At 44.4% G+C, this 23822-nt stretch overlaps 2 protein-coding genes across 2 annotated transcripts in view; one reads left to right on the forward strand and one right to left on the reverse strand.

The window, feature by feature from the left end:
- Positions 1–14297, forward strand: part of HAS3 (hyaluronan synthase 3) — an 86113-nt gene extending 71816 nt beyond the window's left edge. Inside the window, exon 4 of the mRNA XM_069218645.1 lies at positions 5594–14297. Coding sequence (XP_069074746.1) covers positions 5594–6523 — 930 coding nt within the window. The 3' untranslated portion in view covers positions 6524–14297. The remainder of the gene's footprint in view (positions 1–5593) is intronic.
- Positions 14116–23822, reverse strand: part of CHTF8 (chromosome transmission fidelity factor 8) — a 92282-nt gene continuing 82575 nt past the window's right edge. Inside the window, exon 4 of the mRNA XM_069218646.1 lies at positions 14116–15699. Within this exon, the coding sequence (XP_069074747.1) occupies positions 15460–15699 (240 nt within the window). The 3' untranslated portion in view covers positions 14116–15459. The remainder of the gene's footprint in view (positions 15700–23822) is intronic.

Consider the following 23822-nt stretch of genomic DNA (forward strand, 5'->3'; position numbering starts at 1 on the left):
AGGGTCAATATAGTTCAGCTTGCAGGAGTGGTCCAATGGCGCCTGCATTAGTATCCCCATCGTTGGGGGCAACCCGGGCGGGCAGCATCTCTCACCCCGCCAAGGGGATCGTTTATGAGTGTGGTGGGCACTTGGAGCTAGTGCGCTGTGGAGGTCGGCTGGCCAAGAGCGTTTGCATCTGCCATGAGGGTGCCATGAGATAGAGAGTGTGTGTGAGTGGTTGGGGGGTGCTGTCCACCGCTCTGGAGGAGCAACAGGGGAGGCCAGGGTTTCATGTGGTAGCTGCCGAGTCATTGGTGGGCGCCGGAGAGGTTTTCAGATTTTTCAAGTGTTGGATAATATCTCACTTGGTCTCACGTGTCTGTTGGTCTCTGGTTTGTTTGGAGGTTGAACGGTAAGAGACCGTGGAGCAGGAAAGGTGGAAGGTTTGCCTATCCGGGGTGGCCAGCGGCGATAAAGTTGCCTCCTCTGGGTCCTGCTACAGGTTCAGGAGGCGTTGGGCTTCATTCAAAGATTCAGGGGTTCTCCGTTTACCCTCCCACTCCAAGGTAATGGCAAAGGGATGGCCCCATTAGTAGTGAATGTGGAGCTCAGAGAGCTTATTTGTGACAGGGTGAAAGTCTCTGCAACGCCTCGAGGTAGCCGGGGCCAAGTCCTGAAAGAGCTGAATTGTGTGCCCCTTGTGGATCAAACTGTCTTTTTCCGTGAGGCTTGTAAGATGTCTTCCTTCTTGACAAAAAAAGCATACTCAGGCGAGAAAATCAGGGTGCAGATCAGAGCAATGTGGCGGGCCCACCACTCTGTCCACTCTAGCGAGCATGGGGGTGAGGTGCCTGGGTCTCCGCAGATGGCGTGTAGGAGATCGGCCACAAAGCACATAATATCTGGGCCTTCCATTCCTTTAGGAACTCCCCGGATACAAATGTTGTTCCTCTGGCCGTGGTTTTCCAGATCTTAATGCTTGAGGTGGATATCCAGTTGCCGCTCCTCTAGGGTCGCCACCCAATGAGCTAGAGCCTCCAGCTCATCTGTCCATGCATCCAAGGTCTGCTCCATATTTTTGAGTCTCTCCCACAGACCATCAACATCTCTTAACTTCGTGGCTACAGGATTTGAATTCAGTTTTAAGGGAGCTGATTTCGCTGCTCAGTTCCATTGAGGAAGTTGTCCATGTAGACCTGAGCGAGAGGCGCTTTTGGGAGCGGATCCTGAGGACACATCCACTGTCCCTGCTGGGGGATCCATGGCTTGCTGGTGTGACCTGTGCCAAAGAGAAGTGCGGGAAGTATCGTTGGCCGGTGCTCCTGGGGTCACTTTGTCCTGATTTTTAGAGAGGGTAGCCTGAATGGTGGGAGGTGATTCAAACCCCTCCCCCACCCCCAAAGCAGAGATAGTTAGCAGGTGTTGTTAGAAAGCAGTTTCATTAACAGCCATTACATTGGCTTTAAAAAAAATGCATTTTATTTATGTTCTTAGTGCCTCATCAGTAATTTTATGCTGATGAGTGCTATCCTTCTGTGTGCTCGGTTGAAGTAAAATTGTAGTCCCTTCTATTTTTGTGAAATGTCCCGGTTTTTGGTTTAAAAAAATCTGGTCACCCTAGGTGTACCGGTCTAGTAGAAGGCCAAGGAAGCACATTCCAGGCACAGCAGCTCAGAAATCTTGCAGCAGCCAAAGTACAGGGGGCGCTTTAGGGTCAGGGGGAGGTGGGGCCCAGTGTTCCTCCCCAGAACCCAGCCAACAGCTACAGCTCCTCCGCAATGGTGGAGCCAGCAGATGGAAAAAAATATATATATTTCACAATTTTTTTTTGGGGGGGGGGGGGGGGGGGGGTTGCACTTAATTGTGCAGCCGTACAGACATATGCAGTTAGGTTTCTCCAACCCGGCTGTGTTGGACAACCAGATAGGAGAAACAGCACAGACTCCATGCGTCCAGCCCCGCCTCTCCCCGCACAGGCTGCCTCAGGCAGAAGCTGACAAATAAAACAACAGTAAAATATGGTTTTATTTTTCACCTGCTGGCTCTGACCCAGCGGGGCAACGCTCGTCCGTCATTGCGCTTAACAGTGATGGTTAAGAAATAGGTAATCGCACTTCACAGTCCAGATTTGAAGGTATCTGGAATCCCTATAGGCCTAACATGGGAAGTTCTCCGCACACACCCCGCATTGCCTGGAGACCTCAGCCATCAGCCTGCTTGCCCCAGTAGGTGACATGAAGGTCTGCTGTCTGAGAAGGAGAAGCATTTCCACAAACACCAATCCAGAGCTTGACCACGGCAGGGCCTTAACTCGTATTACTTATTTGAAAAACATAATAGGAGCATATCGGAGATAAACCTGTGAATAAAAATTAGATATTGAGCTACAGAACACCACACAAAGGAAAAGACTAACTGATACTAGCAGAGTTCCTAAAGTTTTGCAAGGGTGCTCACGTGAAGCATGACGTACTACTTATAACCCATCATAAAGGCCTTTGAGTGCTGCACAAAATGTTAGTAAATCTACCCCCATAAAAATCTAAGGTAATAATAGGTTAAGCAAGCAAAGCTGCAAAATGAGCAAGAGTTATGTTTTGCCGAAATGTGTCAAAGATCTTCATTTGCTGATGCTGCAAGTGACACAGTCAACCATGGGATGTGATGGTGTAGTCCTGAACTGGTTCATCTCCCGACCGAACCGCTGTCAGAAAGTGAAAATCTGGAACTTTCTCAAAGCCAGCTTTCCTGTAGCCATAAGTCTCCCAAGGCTTGATCCTCTCTGCAACCCTTCTGTGCGATCCTCAAGACACTGGAATGCTCTTCCACCTGTATGACAATAACCAAATCTACCTGAAGGTCACATGCACAGGTGACATTTCTCTCCTATCCAGCACACTGACAAGAATTCAATCGTGGATATCAAATCACATCAAAATAAATCCAGCTAAAACAGAATGACTTCTGATATTTTTGAAGAAAACTAATCCTTCTGTTCAAGACTAGCTGCCTCTCTCGTGCCTTAAAAGGTCCTCCCCCTACTGTTCAGAATGCCACTTTGCTCAATTTCACCCTCAAAAGCCATCTGAACCTCCAGAGAGAAGGCTGCTCCTGCCTATGCTCTGAGCATCTGTGAGAAGGATGGTCTGGTCGTCACTTTGAGAGGGATGCTCTGGTTCATGTTCTGAACAACAGGGAATGTTTTTCAGTTTTGAAAAAATCTCTGCCCTCCTTTTTTCATAATAACTTTGGTCATTTGGTTGAGTATCTCCCGCTCCCATAATAATTTCTTCATTCTCCCTTGAAATCCTCGTCTGTTAGCCTAGAAGGCAGGGCGTGTATACTGACCACTAAACCACTATTTTAAGATTATATGACATTTTGACTTTCGTTTTAATCATAACCCAGAAATGTATGCTTTTGTTTTTGCCATCAAGTAGTCATTTGTTTTGGTAATGCATCAAAATGTAGATTTAACAAGCTTAGGGTCTTCAGCATGGACTCCCCACAGTAAAATGGAATGATGTAAAATCTCAACCAAATGTGCCACTGGACACATTCAATATCCACCACCTGCTTCAATCAATACATGGACCAGGCTTTTAGATAAGGATTTGTATCCCCTTCTGTACAGTATTGTTTTAAGCAAATTAAACAATATAATGAACTAAAACTCCTCCATTAATACACACACGAAAGGATTAATTCAATGAGTTCCCTATGAATTCTTTACTATTTACTCAGATTCCGTCTTTGCAATTTAATTATATATTGATGCCTACAACGTGTCTTTGTTTTTGCAGTGTTCATAGTCCTAGTGAAGTCCTGCACTCCAAGACAAAGATACAACCACATTTTCTAGCCTTTCAAAACAAATTGCTCCACATGATGCACACACAATTCTAGGTCTAAATACTCATTAATTTAAGTATATTATTTATATATATATATATTTTTTTTTTAAATAAGTCAGCAGTGTTTCTCCTCTCTGCACACAGTTTGTGGTTTCCAAAACACGATGAGGAGACTCATCATCTTTAGAAAGACAATGCATCAACAGTTAGGATGGGAGTGAACCAAGGCAGATACTTGCATACTTGGGCTCTACATACACTTCATTATAGCAAAACAAAACAATCCCATCTACTTCAGCAGGGCCGGTCCACCAATCACTCCCCAATTCTTTGGACCTCATGACAATACCGCAAAGGTATTCTAGAAATATCACTATAAAACATGACATGGTTCAGATTTTAGTATGCCACCGTCCACCCACAGCCCCAGTAAAAGGATGATTGTGGATGTGTGGATGTGTGGGTGGAGGGGTGTGTGCGTGTGTGTGTGTGTGTGTGTGTGTGGGGGGGGGGGGGGTGGGGGGGGCCTGGGCAAAGGGAAATCAGTTGGACTGGTAGAATTGACAGACTTGTGAAAACCTATTGGGAGATTTTCTTTGCAAGAAATCTGTACTATGAGCAATATAACTGTTTTTGAATTCTCGCTTAAAGTTGAGCCCCATTCTGTTTGCAACTGTAAAATAGTGACATCCGGGCCAGAAGCATTAGGGCTGACTTTGCCTCTCACCACTTATGGAGCTAGAGGCATTAGTGAGACTAGGGAGCCCACTCCCACTCTGCTCACTCCCTTGAGGGTCTGCAAGCCAAGGAAGGACACCTCCATGTTGGGGAAAGGTATAGTCCTCCAAGAAAGCCTAGTGCAGTTCGACCTCCAACTTGGTGGTAGTGCGGAGGGCATTGCAAACGGTTTCTCTGTCCCGTCTCCCCATCGTTGGCTCCTGGTCCACCACCCAGGAGCACACAGTACACTGCAGCATCAGTGTTCAAGAGTTGGAGGGGCATCAGACAACATTATTCTGGAAGCGTATCCATGCCAAAGGACAGCATCCAAGAATGAAGTACTGCATGCACTCTTAGGGGCTGCTGCCTGCTCCTGGCAGCATTTAAAGGGAGAAAACGTATTAAAAACCATGATTTCTCAAGAAAGAACACAGGAATCTAGTTATTTCACTCTTTCGTGTTTCAAATAATTTGGTCACAAAATTAGCTCTACTCGAGCAAATGAATATCAGCATGTTTCATTTTTAACTTTATAATAAATGGCCTGATGTTGTTACCAATTAGTTTATACCATGATTCATGGTCTCGATACGGTAGCAGAATGAGCAGCTTTAAGGGACATGCCGCTTACTAGAAATTATATCAAATAAAATGTCCTTCATTTATACACTATTATATTAATTAGGAACATCTTTCGGACAAATTGAATCATATGTTGCTAAATCACTTAAAACCATTGAAAGACATACTGTAAATGGGAAGGAACTGGTATTACTTTATATTGGTGGTAATAATCCATAAATAAGATTGCTACACATTTTTTTTATTTCAACTCTGGGAAAATAATGTAACTTAAATAAACTGTTAAATGTTCCTAAATGGACGAAGCTATCAGATTTACATGCTATATGAGCACCCCTGCTTCCTCTACCCAGACCATTTCCATAACAGAGCACAGAGTCGTCGTCCCCCACCATTGAACAAACCCTGAACTGACTAGTGTGTCTTATACCTGTTGTGGTCTTATGTCTTTACAGATACTGAACAAGTATGACTCGTGGATCTCCTTCCTCAGCAGTGTGCGTTACTGGATGGCCTTCAACGTGGAAAGGGCATGCCAGTCCTACTTTGGGTGCGTTCAGTGCATCAGTGGGCCACTAGGCATGTACCGCAATTCCCTTCTGCAACGCTTTCTGGAGGACTGGTACCATCAGACATTCCTGGGTAAGAAGTGCAGCTTTGGGGACGACAGACACCTCACCAACCGGGTTCTGAGTCTTGGCTATCGGACTAAGTACACAGCGCGTTCCAAGTGCCTGACTGAGACACCCACAAAGTACCTTCGGTGGTTGAACCAACAGACCCGCTGGAGCAAGTCTTACTTCAGGGAGTGGCTCTACAACGCCTTGTGGTTCCACAAACATCACCTCTGGATGACCTATGAATCTGTAGTGACTGGGTTCTTCCCATTCTTCCTCATGGCCACGGTCATCCAGCTTTTCTACCGGGGCCGCATCTGGAACATCCTACTGTTCCTTCTGACAGTGCAGTTAGTGGGCATCATCAAAGCCACGTATGCCTGCCTTCTGCGTGGCAATGCAGAGATGATTTTCATGTCTCTCTATTCTCTTCTTTATATGTCCAGCCTTCTCCCAGCCAAGATGTTTGCTTTGGCCACCATCAACAAGGCAGGCTGGGGTACATCTGGGCGCAAGACCATTGTGGTGAACTTTATCGGCCTCATCCCAGTGTCTGTATGGTTTGCTGTTCTCCTAGGCGGTCTTTGCTACACAGCATACTGGCAAAGTAAGGATCCGTTCAGTGACACTGAGTTGGCCTTCCTGATCTCAGGCGCCATACTGTATGGCTGTTATTGGATGGCACTGCTCACCCTATATCTGGCCATCATCGCCCGACGCTGTGGAAAGAGGCAGGAGCAGTACAACCTTGCTTTTGCAGAGGTCTGAGCAAGCCAACAGGAATCAGGATCAATGGACAAACAAGTGCAATGATAATGATACAGGTCACACCATCAAAAGTACTTACACCCAACATACTTACATAGTCTTGGATGTTGATCTGTGAGCAGCAAATCAAGAGCTATGCATCTGAGCACTGTACTTCTTCAACGACTTGTTCTGGAATCCTACCTTATCACTGTGTTTTAGGCAGCTTGGATATTTAAATGCATTAGTGAGTGTGGATGCCCATCAGATCTGCAAAAGACACAGGTGCTGACTTGACCTCAAAAACCTGAAGGGACACTGTGGACTAGACTGAGAAGGAAGAGAATGGGCAGAGGACACACTGGAAGATCAAACTACATGTGTCCTATATGGGGAAGCTTCATTTGGTGCTGAAGTTTGTGCTGCAAGTAGAGGCCCTATTCTCAAGGTGTCAGTGGGAGTTCATCCATGTAGAGTTCAACCCAACCAGCAATGTGATTGATGTTATCGATCTAGCAATACCAGCTCTACTATGCAAATACAGCAGCAACCTTTAAGACGGAGATAACCAAGAGGACCCTAAAGAAAACCTAGGAAAATGGCCAAATCACAAACGCCTACTGGAAGAACTCTCCTGGATTATCCAGGATCATACATATCAACAAAAAGCAATAGGACCAGGACCCTTGTATGAGTGCTTACGGAAGCATTCCCATGTTCCTATGCAAACAGCTACAGTCTGTCGACTGCTGCTGGTCAGGTACAGCCACAACAGCGATTTCCTTTCTCCATCAATGCATGAGCTGAACAAAAGATGAATGCCGCAGTGATAATGTGTGAACTGTAGGGTGACCTTTTAATGTATGATAATGGAATTGTGCTGTATCAGAGTCCACACTCAGTCTTATTCTTAAAGATTGATCTGAGGTTTACAGTAATCTAGTGTTTGACTGGTTTCAATGTGAGTAGGGCCAATTCTGTGGAAGGAGCCTGTGTGCCCCCGCCACAATATTAGTGTTGCTACCATGCTGCATATTGTCTATCAAGGGAAAGAATAGATAACCAGCTTCTATCCCACAACGGATACTGGGCACATGCCAGCAGCAAAGCGCCTTTGACAAGTTCATATTTGGGGAGGACATATTGAGGGCGGGGGGGATATTAATTGTTATTTAGATGGCCCACCAGGTGACTCTGGCTCTGCACCAAATGGTTAATGATGGCCTTCTAGAGGATAGTCTGTAAGAGGAACAAGAATCTCAGCGATTTGCTCCATGGATGTCACAATGAAGCCCTATCACCTCTTGCCTTGAGGGTGCAGAGCCAACACGGTTCTGATCCAGTGCTAGAAAGGGAAACTGTGCTTATTTGTGTTGCCTTAAAGCTATTTCTTCTAACTGACCCACTTTAATTTCTTACCTAAAAGCTGCTGCTTCAGTTGTTCGGGCATGACCCACCTTATTGTAAATTGGCCCTTGTTAATATTGGTAAATTCGGTGTTTTTAATGGAAATAAGAGTGTGTACCCCTGACTAAAAGTAGCAGCATTCATATGAGAAGTGTCAGTCCAACCACATTAATCAAGCTTTTGATCATGCCATAAACAATGTTAATCTAGCTGTGTAAGATCTGAAGTGGTGTGGAACCTGAGAGGCTGACAGTACCAGTTTGTCTAAAGCACTGGCGAATCTGGAAAACATACTTTGTGGAGATTTAATTAAGCTGGGCTGATCTCTCCTCATTGCAAAGATTAAAGCACAGTACACAAATGGTAGTTAAGGGATCTGAACATTTCAGTGGTGATGTTTATATGGAGCATCAGAGGTACTTTATCGGCGACAAAAATATTTTAGCAGACCTCTATTGAATGTCAAAAGATTTAGCTCCAGCAGGCACCATCAAAGAAGATGCTGAGAAGCTCAAACTTCCCATATTCAATGTCTGTTGCCATTTTTTTACTGAGTATGAAACTTCAAAGCCAGCTCTACTATAATTTTATTTAAAACACAATGTTACACTTTACCATAACCAAGGCCTTCTTCACTTTCCAAACAAGTGAGTTTTCTGCAGTGAGGTCTGTGGTGATCGGGGAAAGCTGCTGTTGTGAAGCGAATTAGTGCAGCAAAACACTAGGTGGCTACAGGTCAACGAGATATTAGATTTCTCAATTGATCTTTCACGCAAGAAAATATTGCATTGATGGAAATCTTACTTTTTAGAAAGTCAGGGACAATGGTATATGTTGGTACAACCTGGGGAGGGAATTGCATTCAGAAACCAAGACCTCCTTGTGGTCTGCCCTGCCCGACTTCTGGTGACTGTGCTAAAGAGAATCTATCTGGTTCAGACACCCATGCAGCACAAAGAGGCACATTTGTATCTCCAAATGAAATATCTTTCGGTTCTGGAGAGAACTGAAAAGTATTGTATTAGACCCATTTTGCATCCTGCCCTCTCTCATCTGAAGATTGCTCTCCACTTGGAGACGGCTCAGATTGTGGACATTTGTGCAAATGTGGTGCCTAAATTTGGTCCAGCTAGGCAAATGTCTTTCCAGATTTTAAGGATAACCACTGACTATGTACATGAATTGTAGATCAAATCTATCTTGTGATGATAGCCTGGCAGGCTTCTGCCTTATGGTCCACACATCTTTCTGCACTAATTTTAAATAAGCTATAGTACACTGCACTGGCTTGTGGAAGAATGGCCCAATGCTGAAAACATGGTTTCAGGTGAGATTGATACAGCTATGCTAGATTGCTGTGCTGACGGAAATCCTAGTACATGATGCACAATGCATTTTAGGCATAGTAAAACATTGCTCCAAAAGCAATGCACACAAGCATCCAGGTTTCTTAAAACGATAACTGCGTAGAAAAATGAACATCTGACACCAAAGCCTACTAGTATTTTAGGACACATTTTGCCCAGTAAAGAATAGAAGTAGGAATACAATTGTTTAGTTAAGGCATATGATCTGACTAATACCCCTAGTATAGCCTTGACCACAGAAAAGCAACTCAAACTGAAGCACAGGAGCAACTTTAATTTAATTTTTCAGACTTCTGTTCTACAAATGCACAGTAGACAAAACACAAGTTTCAACTGAAGCACTCACTGCACTGAACAATAAACCCCTGCATGTCTTTTATACAGTAACCACTACCTTGCGTCCAAAAGCTCAAACCCAGCTAACTCAGATGTTATTTCTTTGATCTAGTTATCAGGAAATAAGAATGCTCCAAACGGGCATTTACAACTCTTCAGCATAAACGGGTGAAATCTAACCACAGCTCCATATCCTTACCAAAGGTGCTGTTTGTTCACAGTTGTGTTCAGATGCACTAGCCAACCAGTTTTTAAGCCTACGGAAAGATACATTTTTTAAACTGATGGACACAACCCGTATTCAGAGTATTGTAGCTCATGTAAAACCAATCTTCTACCTCACCCATGGCAGCAAACTCTAAACCTGACTAGTCAGTTGTGAACAGCACATGCTAGAATTACAGTTTTATCCTATTTACAAAAGACAACTATATGGATTTTCCAGCAAATCGTTCACTCTAGTATTGGTCTAAGTGCCTGGTTACAGATCACAAACAGGTGACAGCAGCAAAGACACTGTAGCAAATTCAGGGCAAATAACACACGTCTTTGGCCAGATCAGCAACACTCCTTGTTGCCATGGTCCAGGGACTGCAGCCATGTATGCCTTAAACAGCAAATGCTGCCTTGATTGACTTTCCCTTTAGCAATAAGAATGGGATCGTGCTACACGTTCTCCCCACACTTAAATGTAGTTACACCACCACACTGGTTACAAAAGGCCTGACAACTTGCCCTTCTTTGATCTCACTGCACTACTATGCATCTTTTCGATTGAAATATACCAGAAATGCTTCCTAGCATCAAATAAAAAAGTGCTTTTCTGCAAATATGAGAAATTAAGGGAGGTAGAGGATCTGACTTCAGCTTGTGATCTTAACTGGCTATTGACCTTTTCTGGCCTAATATGTCTGACAAACCAGCTGTGCCCCCTCCACATTACTGCCACTCAATGTGATAGTACTGTGCTTTTAATTAGCCAGGTTGTCTCTAATGTGGCTAACCTGGTGAATAGTGATGGAAACATTGCCTGCTTCTACCTTTACTCATAATTATTCCTCAAAATGTTGATTTACTAGTCTAATTCCAATCTGGAATATCTGTGGCAGTGATACAAAGACGGGGCCAGATGTAACTTGTAGCCTAAAAATTAAACATGGGGTAGAAAGGCAATGGCAGGAGTGCAAGGGTCAGGATTCTCAAATATGGCCCTGCTTCCCTATGCACAAGACTATCTTTAAATCTTCTATAGAAACCCACAGGAAGGAAGAGAAAACATAAAGGATAAAGCTGCATCTACTGAGCACATGCACGCGTATAATGTAGAGGATGTGGCACAATTTCACTTGTAGCTTCATCCTTCCGATCAACCTACTAAAATAAGGACATTAATATTCAGATTTGTAATGTGACATTGGTAAGGAGATGCATTTTCAGAGACTCACTGCACCGTTGCTTGTGTTCGAACAATGTCTATCTTCTGTTTGAGCTTGTCTCCTAGTTAGTTGGAAGAAAGGTTAAAACTGGTTTAAAGTTGCAAGGCACTACTAGCAAGATTTTTTTCTAGATAATATTCTGTGGTTGGGCAAATGTATTATTCTATATCCGTTCCTAGAACATTATGGAGAAAATAAGTTTTCAGATTTAATGTAAACTAGTTAAAAACACACTGGTAATATCAAGAACAAGATTTCTAATAATCAAAGAAAGAGCATGACAACAAAGTCTGCCACTAATCCTACAAATGTTCCCACTGCCACTATTTCCTTCATTAGCTTTGTTGCACACAAGTCAGTCAGTATCACTGCATTCCAGAAATCAAGTGCTTGAAGAGTTATATTCCATGCTGTACAAATCTGCGCTCAGGCTGTTGTCCAGAGTAGTCCAGCAGCTCAAGCAGAGCAAACATTTACAGGAACACTAACAACGACCAGGAAAGTAAGTGCACAGAGGACTCGGTGTCTCAAAGTTACCAGCATAGTCCCTCCTCCCTTGGCAAGGCAGTGGAGGAGAAGACAGGGCCTGTATTCTCCACCTCGATGTCCAACTCCCTCCAGGTTTACACTCTTTCCTTTCAGAAACTTGCCTGTAACCACTTCCTGTTTACCTGGCAGACAGCGGACTCAATGTGCATTGACTTTTCGACTAAGTGCGAAGATTGCAAATAGCCGAAACCATTAAACAAAGTTAAACTTTTCCATGCAATCATTTAAGAATTCCCAGTTTTCAGCCAAAGAATAAGCCTAACCAACTATTTAACTACGCATTGCTATTAGGACAATCTCTAGCGCAACAAGTGGGATTGTGCAACTGGTGGTGCTAAAAGGTGGTCAACATAAAACATCTATTGTATTAAAATCAATGAGCTGTAGGACAGGAAAGCACCTGGAGAAACTCATGCCAAGATTAGTGAGATGTAATAAAACAATTTAGAGAAATACCCAAGAAAAAGCAAAGTCGCTGAAAGGTTTAAACATTACCAATCACAAGCCCCACTGTATATAACCCCTTATCTAAGCGGCAAAAGATCCACTACAAGCCTACCCATCATTCCCTCCCTGCCAGAGTTTGGTACAAGCTATAATACACTCGTACTATTAACGTGCACCCCCTACGTCCACCAGAAAAGTATTTAAACAATCACTTAAATTTGAAATCAAATATCTAAAGGGAGTGCTTGCAGGGACCATGCCAGCATGCTTGCATTACAGGCAAGTTTCTGTATTCAGTTTTTTAACCTAGGCAGTCAGTCAACTTAGCTGCAAGAATTGGACTCCTGAAAAAGACCATAAAAAAAGACCGATGTAAGGAGAGAGAAGCACAGGATGTACAGTATATATTTAGAATGTTCCCACATTGGGCCCAGAATGCATGATCATTTTTGTTTCTGATTTACAAAATTTAAACAGTGCAGCCTAACTCCTAGGAATAAGGACACACTTTGCCAAATCTAACATGCATGAAAAATTAGCAGCAGTAAGATACAGTTGAGAAGGGCAAAAGCGTTGCTTCATGAATATGTGTACAAGGAGGAAAATGCAGCAGTAAGCTTCAGGATGGTAACTTTTGAATGTAAAAAGTGAATGTAATCTGCTTTCAGAAGAGCAGCACTTCAAAACCGAAATACTGTGTGCCCAAATCTCTTCATTTTAAATGCTGAACCAGTCGGAAAAGTTTGATGTCCACTGCTTGGGCTATGGCGTTTGATTACAAAATCAGTGTACAAACTGTACTGTTTTGACATAGACATGCCTCCTAATACATCTGCAGCTACATGATAAAATTAGTTCTCTCCCCTAGGCCTGATAATATTTTTATTTCTCAAAACCATCCCATGGGGGTACTAAGGCTTCAGGTTGCAGGCGCTTCAGGCCAGGCCCTCAGCACTAGAAGCAGAACTTCCCTTCTACAGTATGGGAAGTCACTTGTCAGATATGGTTTGGTCTCTTAACAACAAGGAGCTGGTGTTGAGCCCCAAGACTGGCTAGCACCTCTGCATAGCATCCATTTTGGAAGGGCCTTTGGTTCCCCAGAAGAGCCAAGTGTCCCACATCAAGTGTGATAGCTTCAGCCAGCCCAGTTTACTTTTAGCCAACAGCACAATTCTCTTTTTTAACAGAAACTACAAGGTCCAAACTAAGCCAGGGCTGATTAAGGATGTCATGCATGGTACTGACTTATATAATAAGAGTGAGACCCAGGTTATTCCACCATTTGTATTTGACATGCTGGTGTTAAAAAGTGTAAAGTCCTACATAATAGGGGGTTCAATACTAGGGCAAAAGCTACTCAGAGACTCAAAGGAAGTGGCCTGCTATGCAATCCCTAAATCTAAAGCTCTATGGGCTTAAAGGTGAGGGCTATGTTAGGGTGCTGCTCACATGGAGCCAACTGGCAGCAACCTGGAGAGGAAACAGATAACTGTCTGCTGAAGCTTGCACCTCCTGTTTTTCAGCAATGAGAGATGCAGCCGGGGAAATGGAAAAAATATATATGTCATTAAGGTGATATGCCTCTGGAAGATCCACAGAGCTGAGGGTCATTCACATGTTAACCAACTTGCCATTACCTTTTAGGTCTTTCAGAATCACCAGCTTGTTGGCAGTTCTGCCGAAAGCCAACCCACCTCTTAGCAGTCATACTTTCCTGAGGGAATTATTGGCCACACAAACTGAAACCTGCAAGGCAAAGAAAAGTATGCACCTGAATAGTCCAAAGGCCTTATAACCAAACCTTTGCTCTTTTTCAATCTGCAAACACTTTGTTCCTCTTGGCACAAAAAACGTTCAATCTGAAAACAAAATAAGAGTCACAATGTCAGTGAAAATCCTGCTCATTTCTGCTTGTGCAGAGCAGACAATCTTCTTCTCTGCCCATCATTGATCCCGCAAGGACAAACCTCACAGGGACGCGAGTATGCCTGTGCCCAAAACATCTACACTGCATAAACCAACTCCTTGTTGGATAGGCAAAACTATTTTAGAATATAAGGCCGTGTTCTGATTTTAAATGTATTGGTTTATTACAGTTCGTAATTATTCATAATTATTGTATTTATTTTTATCTGCATTTTGTCAATTTGTTTTGTACAAAAAAAAAGAAAACAAAGGCCGCTTTTTTCTACTGGTGTATGTCTTTAAACACTGCACAGAATAAAATGCCAAGGTTGCTTGACATCATTTTCATCCTTTTTCCACAATGTTTGTGTGTGTGAGTTCAACAATGTCTAGGATATCTGTGGAATCCCAACGATGCCAAACAAATCCTTCCACCTGGCTGGCAGTGAGGCTTGTGACCTCCATCTTGTTTTGAGCTACAAACTATCTGTGGTAACTAAAAGTGGCCTCTAGGACCTTATCTATGTCACAAAAAGAAGCGACATTAAACAACTCAACTACCTGGGAGGTGTTAGTAGAGTGCAAAGGACGGACAGGTTGTAATGAAGAATGCTGAGTGAATGTGTTGGACGGAGAGGAAAGAGAAAGTGGTTGATGCTGGGACAGCAACAAGATAAATGTGTGGGTGCAGGAGAAGTGTGAAGCGAGGAGGCTTTCCAACTTCGGCTGCGACCAGGAGAGGACCCCAAGAGCTTTAGACCACTGACTAACTGTCTGCTAAAACATTTGGGCATGTTGAGGGTGCTCGCAGGGCATAAAGAAGAGTAACACAGGTGTTTCTGAAGGTGGTGATGTACAGGATTTTCAGAGGACATAAGGCATGATACACAGTGGCCTTAGAGTGCACGAATAGGAAACACTGAGGTCTCAGGGGCATAAACAGGATTTCATAGTGGTGCTGGAGAGTGCAATCATGTTCACACAGACCATCTTTTAGATCATAAATATCACATAGAGGGCAGAAATGGTGTTACTGATTAGTGGTGTAGAAGAGGGTCAAAAGAGTACCGTGGGGCATCACAGTCTTCTCAGAAAGCACAACCAGGGCACACAGATGTACCACAAGTTCACTGAGCTTTTTTTTTAAAGTATTGGTAACAGAAATAAGTTGGTAAGAACGGTATTGGAGCTGGCTTCATCCAGGCTTAGGAAAAGGAAGCAGCTATGGCACCTAACAGCACAATTATAGGAGGGTAAGTGTTCGTGAGGCATTAGTGCCTGGCAGGCAATTCCTTGGGAGTATTACGACAACACTACAGGTCACTAGTGAAGCCAGAAGGGAGCATTAACTGGAAAGGGTCCTCAGATATGATGAGGGCAGACTGTTTCCCCGCTGAACTATTAGGGTGACTTCAGGAGTCCATCGGCAATTAGACGTGTGGCAGAGGTGGACTTTGGCTAGTAAAGTTCAGTGTCAGCCTGGAGAATGTCTCAGTCCACTTCAGATTCCTCACAACTTCTTAGGAACGTTAGTAATGATGGGCTTAGGCCGCGTTTTGAAAATGATCTTTTTCTTGATGAGTGCAGTCACTAGGTAGCGAGTAGACTGGTCCCCTGGGCTCACTTCCATGTCACCTCCCTCTGAATCTGGCCGGCCAGTGCTGCTTTTCACCAGGACGGCGAATGGCTTCTCCAAGCGCACCATCTTTCCATACAGGATGTGATGTCCAATGATCAGCACAGGGACTCCCTTTAAAAGAAAGCATTCCAACAACATTAGGGGCATATCATTACCCACCACCACAACACAGCTCAGTCGCCTCTTACCAACAGAGTAAATGCCACTCAATCAGCAAACACAACATGGCTCCGTACACACTGCACACCAAACATAGCTCCATCTTACATCACACAACTCACAGATAGCACAGATCCGGTTCATGCTGCAGATAATGCTCAGCTGCAGACTACAATCACAACACTGCTCAAGTAGGAAATGCAGAAAAAAAAGATCCATCAAATCCTTCCTCCTTTGCATGCTACAGACACAAGACAGCTTCATCACAGCCTTTGGAAACACCATGGTTGAAGAGCATTACTACGTATAGAACTCAGCTCTATTGCATACTCCAGTCAAAACAAAGCTCCATCGTAAACTGTAGTGAGAACCGAGCTCCGTAAAACACAAGAGCAACAACACAGCTGCAACAGCACCAACACATACCCATCGCACACAGGTCTGCACTGCATACTGCCAACAAAACACAGCTCCATCAAAGCCTTAAAAATCAAAGGGCTCCACCTCACCATGTAGGCACAACACTGCACACTCAAAATATACCCTCATCACACACTGCGCTAGGAACTCAGCTCCATCAAACACTACAGATATTACACAGCTCAATCATAGAGTGCAGGTACAACACAGCACCATCTTACATTATAGATACAACACAGTTCTATCAGACACTGCAAACACAAAATAGGTTAATCTGGCACAAAGCAACCAACAAACTCACTTGGAATTACGAACATCAATGATACTCACATCTTTGCATTTAATAAAATAGTCTACAAACACCAAACTGGCTTCAGAAGGGTTCTGCAGGAAATAACCCAGGATCCACATAAGTTGATTTAGTCTTCAAACATTAACCTCCGAACAATTCACAAAGTTTTTAATGGCACAATTAACTCCCATATCCTATGCATCCTTTAAATACCTCCCAAAGCTCCGTTTGTGTGTGTGTCTGGCTCAAAACTACTGCACAGGCTGAATTCTATGTCAGGCCCGGAGGCTAGGATTATTCTGAACTTTCCATTTTTATTTACTCCAGCAGACTTCAACAACCACCATAACAGAAACTATTTTTCCAACAATTCGCAGGGAAAAAACTTCTTTACTTTCTGCTCTAGCAGATAACTGCTCAATTATTTGTTTCTCTCTTATTTTGCTTTGTCTAGGTGTGTTTTTTGCCATCTTTCACTGTGCACGTCTGGTCGCACAACATTTTTCTGCTGTGGTGCGCATCACAGCGCTCCTTGGTGGCCCTGTTGACCATTTCCTTTGTTGCAGGGGGACCGCGCAAGTGCAGTGAGTGCATGGCTCGCTAGGAGGAGTCTGTGAGACACGCTACGCGCATCCTGTTGCGCCACACCTGCGCACATTGCCTCTCAGCACTTGTCAGGGACAGGGAGCAGGGTCAAGGGCCTCATTTTCCCAGGACGCCTCAAAGCCCAAAACACCCGTGCAGTCCTTACGATATATTTATAGCAAGATGCCCATAATATTATGGGTCTGTGTGACAAAGGTGATATTCTAGAACACAGGTCGGTAGGCTGTATTGTTTACCTTTTCCGTTGTGCAGCTCTCAGTGCCGCTGCGGGGCCAGCCCGGGCAGTTTATCTAACCCTTTAGAGCAACAGGGTGCAAGAGGGACCCACTGTAATGCCTGCTGCGCACTTTGTGTGTGCCCAAAATTAGCTAATTTCGCCACATTACAGTACTTGGTGCTCCCTGACATTATTAATTGCCCCTTTCTTAGCGCTCATATGTAATTGGCCCTTTCCAGTGTGATCTATAATAATTGACTCACACTTCTATTGCAGGCTCTTGAGCATTGTGTTCAAAATCGCGTCTGAGTATGATGAAGAATAGTCTATCTCTGTGCTGCCACTCGATGAGGAATTCTGCCAAGCGATGGATGTCTCCATCCAGCAGGCTGTAGCCCTGGCGATAGTACCTATAGAAGAACATCGCTTGCTTCAAATCACTTGCACGTCTTCCGCTCCTCACTCCCTGACACTACAACCACACGCCCATCTAAGCGCAAGGCTGCTTCAGCTATAGACCCGAGCGCCTTCAAACTTCTTAGGCATGCATTTTTTTCTGGGCCTCCTACCTCTGGGGTTGAGGAGGCTTCTGAGGTAGTCTTAGACCCATTGCTAGACGATGGGGACCTCCCCTCCTACCTCGATGGAGACATTGGGGATTCCTCTGGAGACTTCTGAGGCCGCCCCTTCCAGGCCATTGCTTCAGTCCCTTAAACCTGCCCCCACTGATGACCCAGAAGTCACTTTGATAAGGAAGAGTGGGTTCACTTGTGGGCCGAATGTATGCGTCCCTCTCTGGTGGGCAAGATAGCCCTCACTCCGGATATTGACTCTAAAATGGCCACTTTTCTATCCAAATAGAAGAGTATCGATAGGTCTTGGCGGTTCTGCCCCCTCCAGAGGTCAAGCCTATCGAAGGACCCAGTAGCAGAGCAGCCCCTGCAAGGGGAATTCTTCCCCTCCAAGAGAGAGCAGAAAGGTTGCGGTTCTTTCAGAGGCCAGCCACATGGTTGTCAGTCAGGTAAGTTGGGTCTTTCTTCTTGATTAAGAGCAGGAGGTAGGCTAGCTTTATTCAACTACAATTGGAAAAAGTTAACTGCAGATGCATGGGCTCTTCACATGGTTCCTGTGTTCTACATCGATTTTACGGCACCCCGGTTCAACCTCGCAGGCCACGCCCGCCAATGTTTTCAGAGGCCCAATGCACACTTATTGACCAGGAAGTGACAGACTTGCTACACAAAGAGGCTATTGTCCAATCTTCTCTCCACCCTCGAGGCTTTTTAAGCAACATTGTTCTAGTGGAAAAGAGGGATGGAGCTCATTGACTGGTAATACATTTCCGGGAATTCAATGGCTGGTTGACCTATCACCATTTCAAGATGGAAGGAGTCCATCTCTTGCACGATTTGCTGCAGCCGGGCGACTGGATGGTGCACCTCGATTTCAAGGATACATACCTTGCCGTCCCCATCTTTAGCAGTTCCTCCAATTTCAATGGCGGGATCAGTCTTTGAGGTTCAAACTCTCACCTTCGGGCTCTCGTCAGCGCCATGACGTTTTACTAAACTCTTCACACCTGCAATGGAGGTGCTTAGGGTCTCAGATTATCTATTTGGATGATCTCCTTTTGATTAATCAATGCCCAATATAACTTCGAGAGCAGGTGCAGTGAACAATCCATTTATTGGAGGGCCTGGGTTTCATAATAAACAAACAGAAATCCCTTATGACCCTGTTCACACAAACGTTTTTGGGGTTTCTCATCAATTGTACAGACCAGACCCTCAGCCTTCCCTCGAGAAAGACATTGAAGATCTGGAGGGAATTGAGACATACCCTCGCTCGTCCATCGTCTCTATACCAGGTGGCTCGGGTGGTCACTTACTCTCCTCCTCCATCCAAGCAATTTTCCGGGGCCCTCTTCATTACCGGGCCTTCAAAAGGTTAATAACCTTTCACCTTCGCAGAGACCTTCGGTATTCAGATTAGGTCCCCCTTACGGAGGAAGTTTGGGAGGAAATGAGCTGGTGACTCGCACACATGGAGGCCTGGAATAGCAGGGCCATCTCTGGGTCAGATCCAGACATCATCATGGAGTCAGATGCCAGCAAACTAGACTGACGGACCCTTCCACTGAAGGAAAATGGGCCACATTGGAGCAGCAACTCCACATCAATTGCCTGTAATTAATGGCAATATCATTTGCGGTCATGTGCTTGACCAGAGAAAAAATGAATTGCATGCTCCTAAAGATGGACAACAGGTCGGCAGTCTGGTATATTAATCATTTGGTGGTCCCCTTGGCAGATCAAGGCAAGTACTTTTGGGACATTTGCCTAACTCGCAGCATATCTGTGACAGCGGAATATCTTCCGTGGGTGTTTAACACAGTGATGCATCGGTGCTCCAGGGAATGGTCAGATGTGAGCTTGTGGCAGTTGGACACAAGCCTTTTACCAGAAGAGCAATCATCGGGGCCCATTTACAATGGAATTCTTTGCACCCCGCTTGGACCATCAGGTGCAGCACTTCTTCAAATGGAAGCTGAAACCTCTGGCTACTGCAACTGTTGCGTTTCTACAGGATTGGTCAGATGACAAGGGGTATGCCTTTCCCCCCATTGCGATGAGCATGGGATTGTCAACTCAGGTGAGACGCAAGTGGGCAAATATGGTCCTAATGATACCTTATTGGAGACCGAAAGTTTGGTTTCCAGTTCTTCTGAAACTTATTTGGGATTCTCCAATCCCTCTACCCCATGCTGCAGATCTCCTTTGGGATCCCATGGGGAACCCTCACCTGCTAGTCCTGCGAGGCTGTCTAACTCTTATGGTGTGGAGGATTACTGGGAGAGAAGGAAAAGTCCCAGGACTTTCGGGAGAGGCTGAAAGAATGTTGGGTGCGGTCTGGGGAGATAGTACTACCTAACAGAGGTCAACATGGACACAATGGATGCGTTGGTGTGTTCAATCACGTTGCGATCCCTTGGGGTCCGACATTGTCCAAGTCCTAATTTTTTTGCCTCCGTGGCCTCGCAGGGCATGACCTATTGAACGATGAATACCTTCTGAGCAGCTATCTCGATAGGTGATGTTCCGTTTCAGGGGTACCAATCTGTGGAACACTTAGGTTGGTAAGTTGATGAGTGGCATCCGCTTCTCTTTGCCTCCAGAACAGAAATATTCAGCTTTATGGGATGTTAATTAGGTAATGTGTTTGTTCCAATCTTGGCCTCGAAATGAATTTCTTTCTCGTAAACAAATCTCTGGGAAACTGGTGTGATGTTTAAAGGTTTATGAAAGCATGACAGAAGTATTTAGTCCTCTGGCGGAGCGTCAGTTATTGACAGCCCTTCAGAAATCCTTTCAAAGCAGTGTCCTTAACAGCTATTGCGAGGTGGGTCAGGTGGATCATGCAAGAGGATGCCATTAATGTGTCATTGTTTGTGCACACTCTGAGTGGTACTATGGCTTCAAAAGCATTTAGTGTGGGTGCTGGTTAGGAAGGCATCCTTCCTGAATGCCGGGGGGGCGAAATCACTTAGGCACCAGGGATTGGTGTGTGTGTATATGTGTTTTGTTTTGGGGGGGGCAGTCCCTTGGGCAAGGATTGCTCCCCATGGGTACACATTACTGTTGGCCATATCTGCCCCCCATTAGGGGCTGATCAGCCTATTTTTAGAAGGACCATCTGCCCCCAATTGAGGGGGGGGGGGGGGGGGGGGGCAGAAAGCCCACCAGAGAAGAGATATATATCTACCAACCTGTATGGGCATGGTTATGCCCCCACCCCAACTGAAGGGGGTAGCTCTCTCCCCACACACTAAAACATCTTATCCCATGGCAAGCAAGAGGACATTTGATTATTTTGGGTTATGCTTTTACAGTTGGGCCACGAGAGCTTGGCTAACTCTCAAAATTGTCCCACTTGGAATGATGAGGGCTGCACTTTTTGGATTTTGGGACGCTGCCATGTAGAAAAATCCACAAGACTTAAACACATCTGAAAATTAAACATCTGGGTGAGTCCAGGGTGGTGTACTTCACATGCACCCTACACCATTTTTGTTACCCACAATGCCCTGCAATCCTCTAACTTTGCTGGAAATCACACATTTTTTCAACATTTTTTGTGATGGAACATTCCGGAATCTGTAGGAATCCACAAAATTCCTACCACCCAGCATTGTCTCATCTATACCAATACAAATTCTTCCCCACTTGTCAGCCTAAAAATGTTTTTTTCCCCCCAAACTGCCCTTTTGGACCTGCTTTGTGCCCCCCCTCAATTTCAACATGTTTTTGGCTGTTCTCTGTCACAGGCACTTGGCCCACCTACACAAGTGAGGTATCATTTTTACTGGGAGACTGGGATCATCTCACTGGGACAAATTGCCCCTCCCCCAACGTTCCCCCCATACAGAAATGTGGGAAATATGTGATTTTTCAGCTAAATTTGAGGTTTGCTGAGAATTCTGGGTAAGAATACACTGTGGGATCCACGCAAGTCACACCTCCCTCAACTCCCTCGGGTGTCTGTTTTTCAGAAATGTCTGGGTTTGGTAGGTTTTACTGTATGGCTGCTGAGTCCAGGACCAAAACCAGGTGCCCACCGCCCGCAAAAACAGGTAGTTTTGTATTTGATAATTTTGATGTGTCCAGATAGTGTTTTGGGGCATTTCCTTTCGTGGACACTAGGCCTATCCACATAAGTGAGGTACCATTTTTATCGGATGACTTGGGGGAACGCTGGGTGGAAGGAAATTTGTGGCTCCTCTCACATTCTAGAACTTTCTGTCACCGAAATGTGAGCTAAAAGTGTTTTTCTTGGCCAAATTTTGAGGTTTGCAAAGGATTTTGGGTAACAGAACCTGGTGAGAGCCCCACAAGTCACCCCATCCTGGATTCCCATAGGTGTCTAGTTTCCAAGAATGCACAGGTTTGGTAGGTTTCCCTAGGTGCCGGCTGAGCTAGAGGCCAAATTCTACAGCTAGGGACTTTGCAAAAAACATGTCCAATTTCAATGTAAAAATGTGATGTGTCCATATTGCTTTTACCATCATGAGCATTAAGCCTACCCACGCAAGTGAGGTACCATTTTTATCGGGAGACTTGGGGGAAACACAGAATAGCAAAACAAGTGTTCTTGCCCCTTGCCTTTCTCTACATTTTTTCCTTCCAAATGTAAGACAGTGTGTAAAAAAGACATCTATTTGAGAAATGCCCTGTAATTCACATGCTAGTATGGGCACCCCGGAATTCAGAGATGTGCAAATAACCACTGCTTTTCAACACCTTATCTTGTGCCCATTTTGGAAATACAAAGGTTTCCTTGATACCTATTTTTCACTCTTATATTTCAGCAAATTAATTGCTGTATAACCAGTATAGAATGAAAACCCATTGCAAGGTGCAGCTCATTTATTGGCTCTGGGTACCTAGGGTTCCTGATGAACCTACAAGCCCTATATATCCCCGCAACCAGAAGAGTCCAGCAGACGTAACGGTATATTGCTTTCAAAAATCTGACATGGCAGGGAAAAGTTACAGAGTAAAACATGGAGAAAAATAGCTGTTTTTTTCACCTCAATTTCAATATTTTTTATTTCAGCTGTTATTTTCTGTAGGAAAACCTTGTAGGATCTACACATATTACCACTTGCTTAATTCAGAATTGGGTCTACTTTTCAGATATGTTTAGCTTTCTGGGATCCAGCATTGGTTTCACACCCATTTCTGTCACTAACTGGAAGGAGGCTAAAAGCACAAAAAATAGTAAAAACGCGGTATGTCCCAGTAAAATGCCATAATTGTGTTGAAAAATTGGGTTTTCTGATTCTCTTCCTGAAAGCTGGGAAGATGGTGATTTTAGCACAGCAAAGCCTTTGTTGATGCCATTTTCAGACGGGGAAACCACAAGCCTTCTTCTACAGCCCTTTTTTCCAGTTTTTTGGGGGGAAAAACCCGGAATTTCTGCTGTATTTTGGCTAATTTCTTGGTCTCCTTCAGGGGAACCCACAAACTCTGGGTACCCCTAGAATGCCTAGGATGTTGGAAAAAAGGAAGCAAATTTGGCATGGGTAGCTTACGTGGACAAAAAGTTATGAGGGCCTAAGCGCGAACTGCTCCAAATAGCCAAAAAAAGGTCTGGCACCTGAGGGGGGAAAGGCCTGGAAGCGAAAGGGTTAATAGAATTGAAACTTTCCATTACGATAGTTAGGAATTTTACATTATAAGTAGGGCTCCCTGTTTTTCGTTTTTACTGATATTTACAGATAAGTACAGGCAGAAAAATACAGATAATGTGGCTTCTTTTGACTGTCTCTCCATGCTGAAATAAATGACTGAGGCAAATAGCTGTTCATATTGGCAGCATGGGGAATACACAACTGAGATTTGCTTAAATTACTGCATACCTCAACATGCATTTGTGCTATTTTTTTTAAATGGAGGTTTATTATTTTAAGCTATATAATGTGCTGACACCTGACAGGCATCAAAGTATGAGTGCACATTCATTTATTAAATACATGTGGAA

The sequence above is a fragment of the Pleurodeles waltl genome, chromosome 12 (assembly GCF_031143425.1).
Source record: "Pleurodeles waltl isolate 20211129_DDA chromosome 12, aPleWal1.hap1.20221129, whole genome shotgun sequence".
Lineage (NCBI taxonomy): Eukaryota > Metazoa > Chordata > Amphibia > Caudata > Salamandridae > Pleurodeles > Pleurodeles waltl.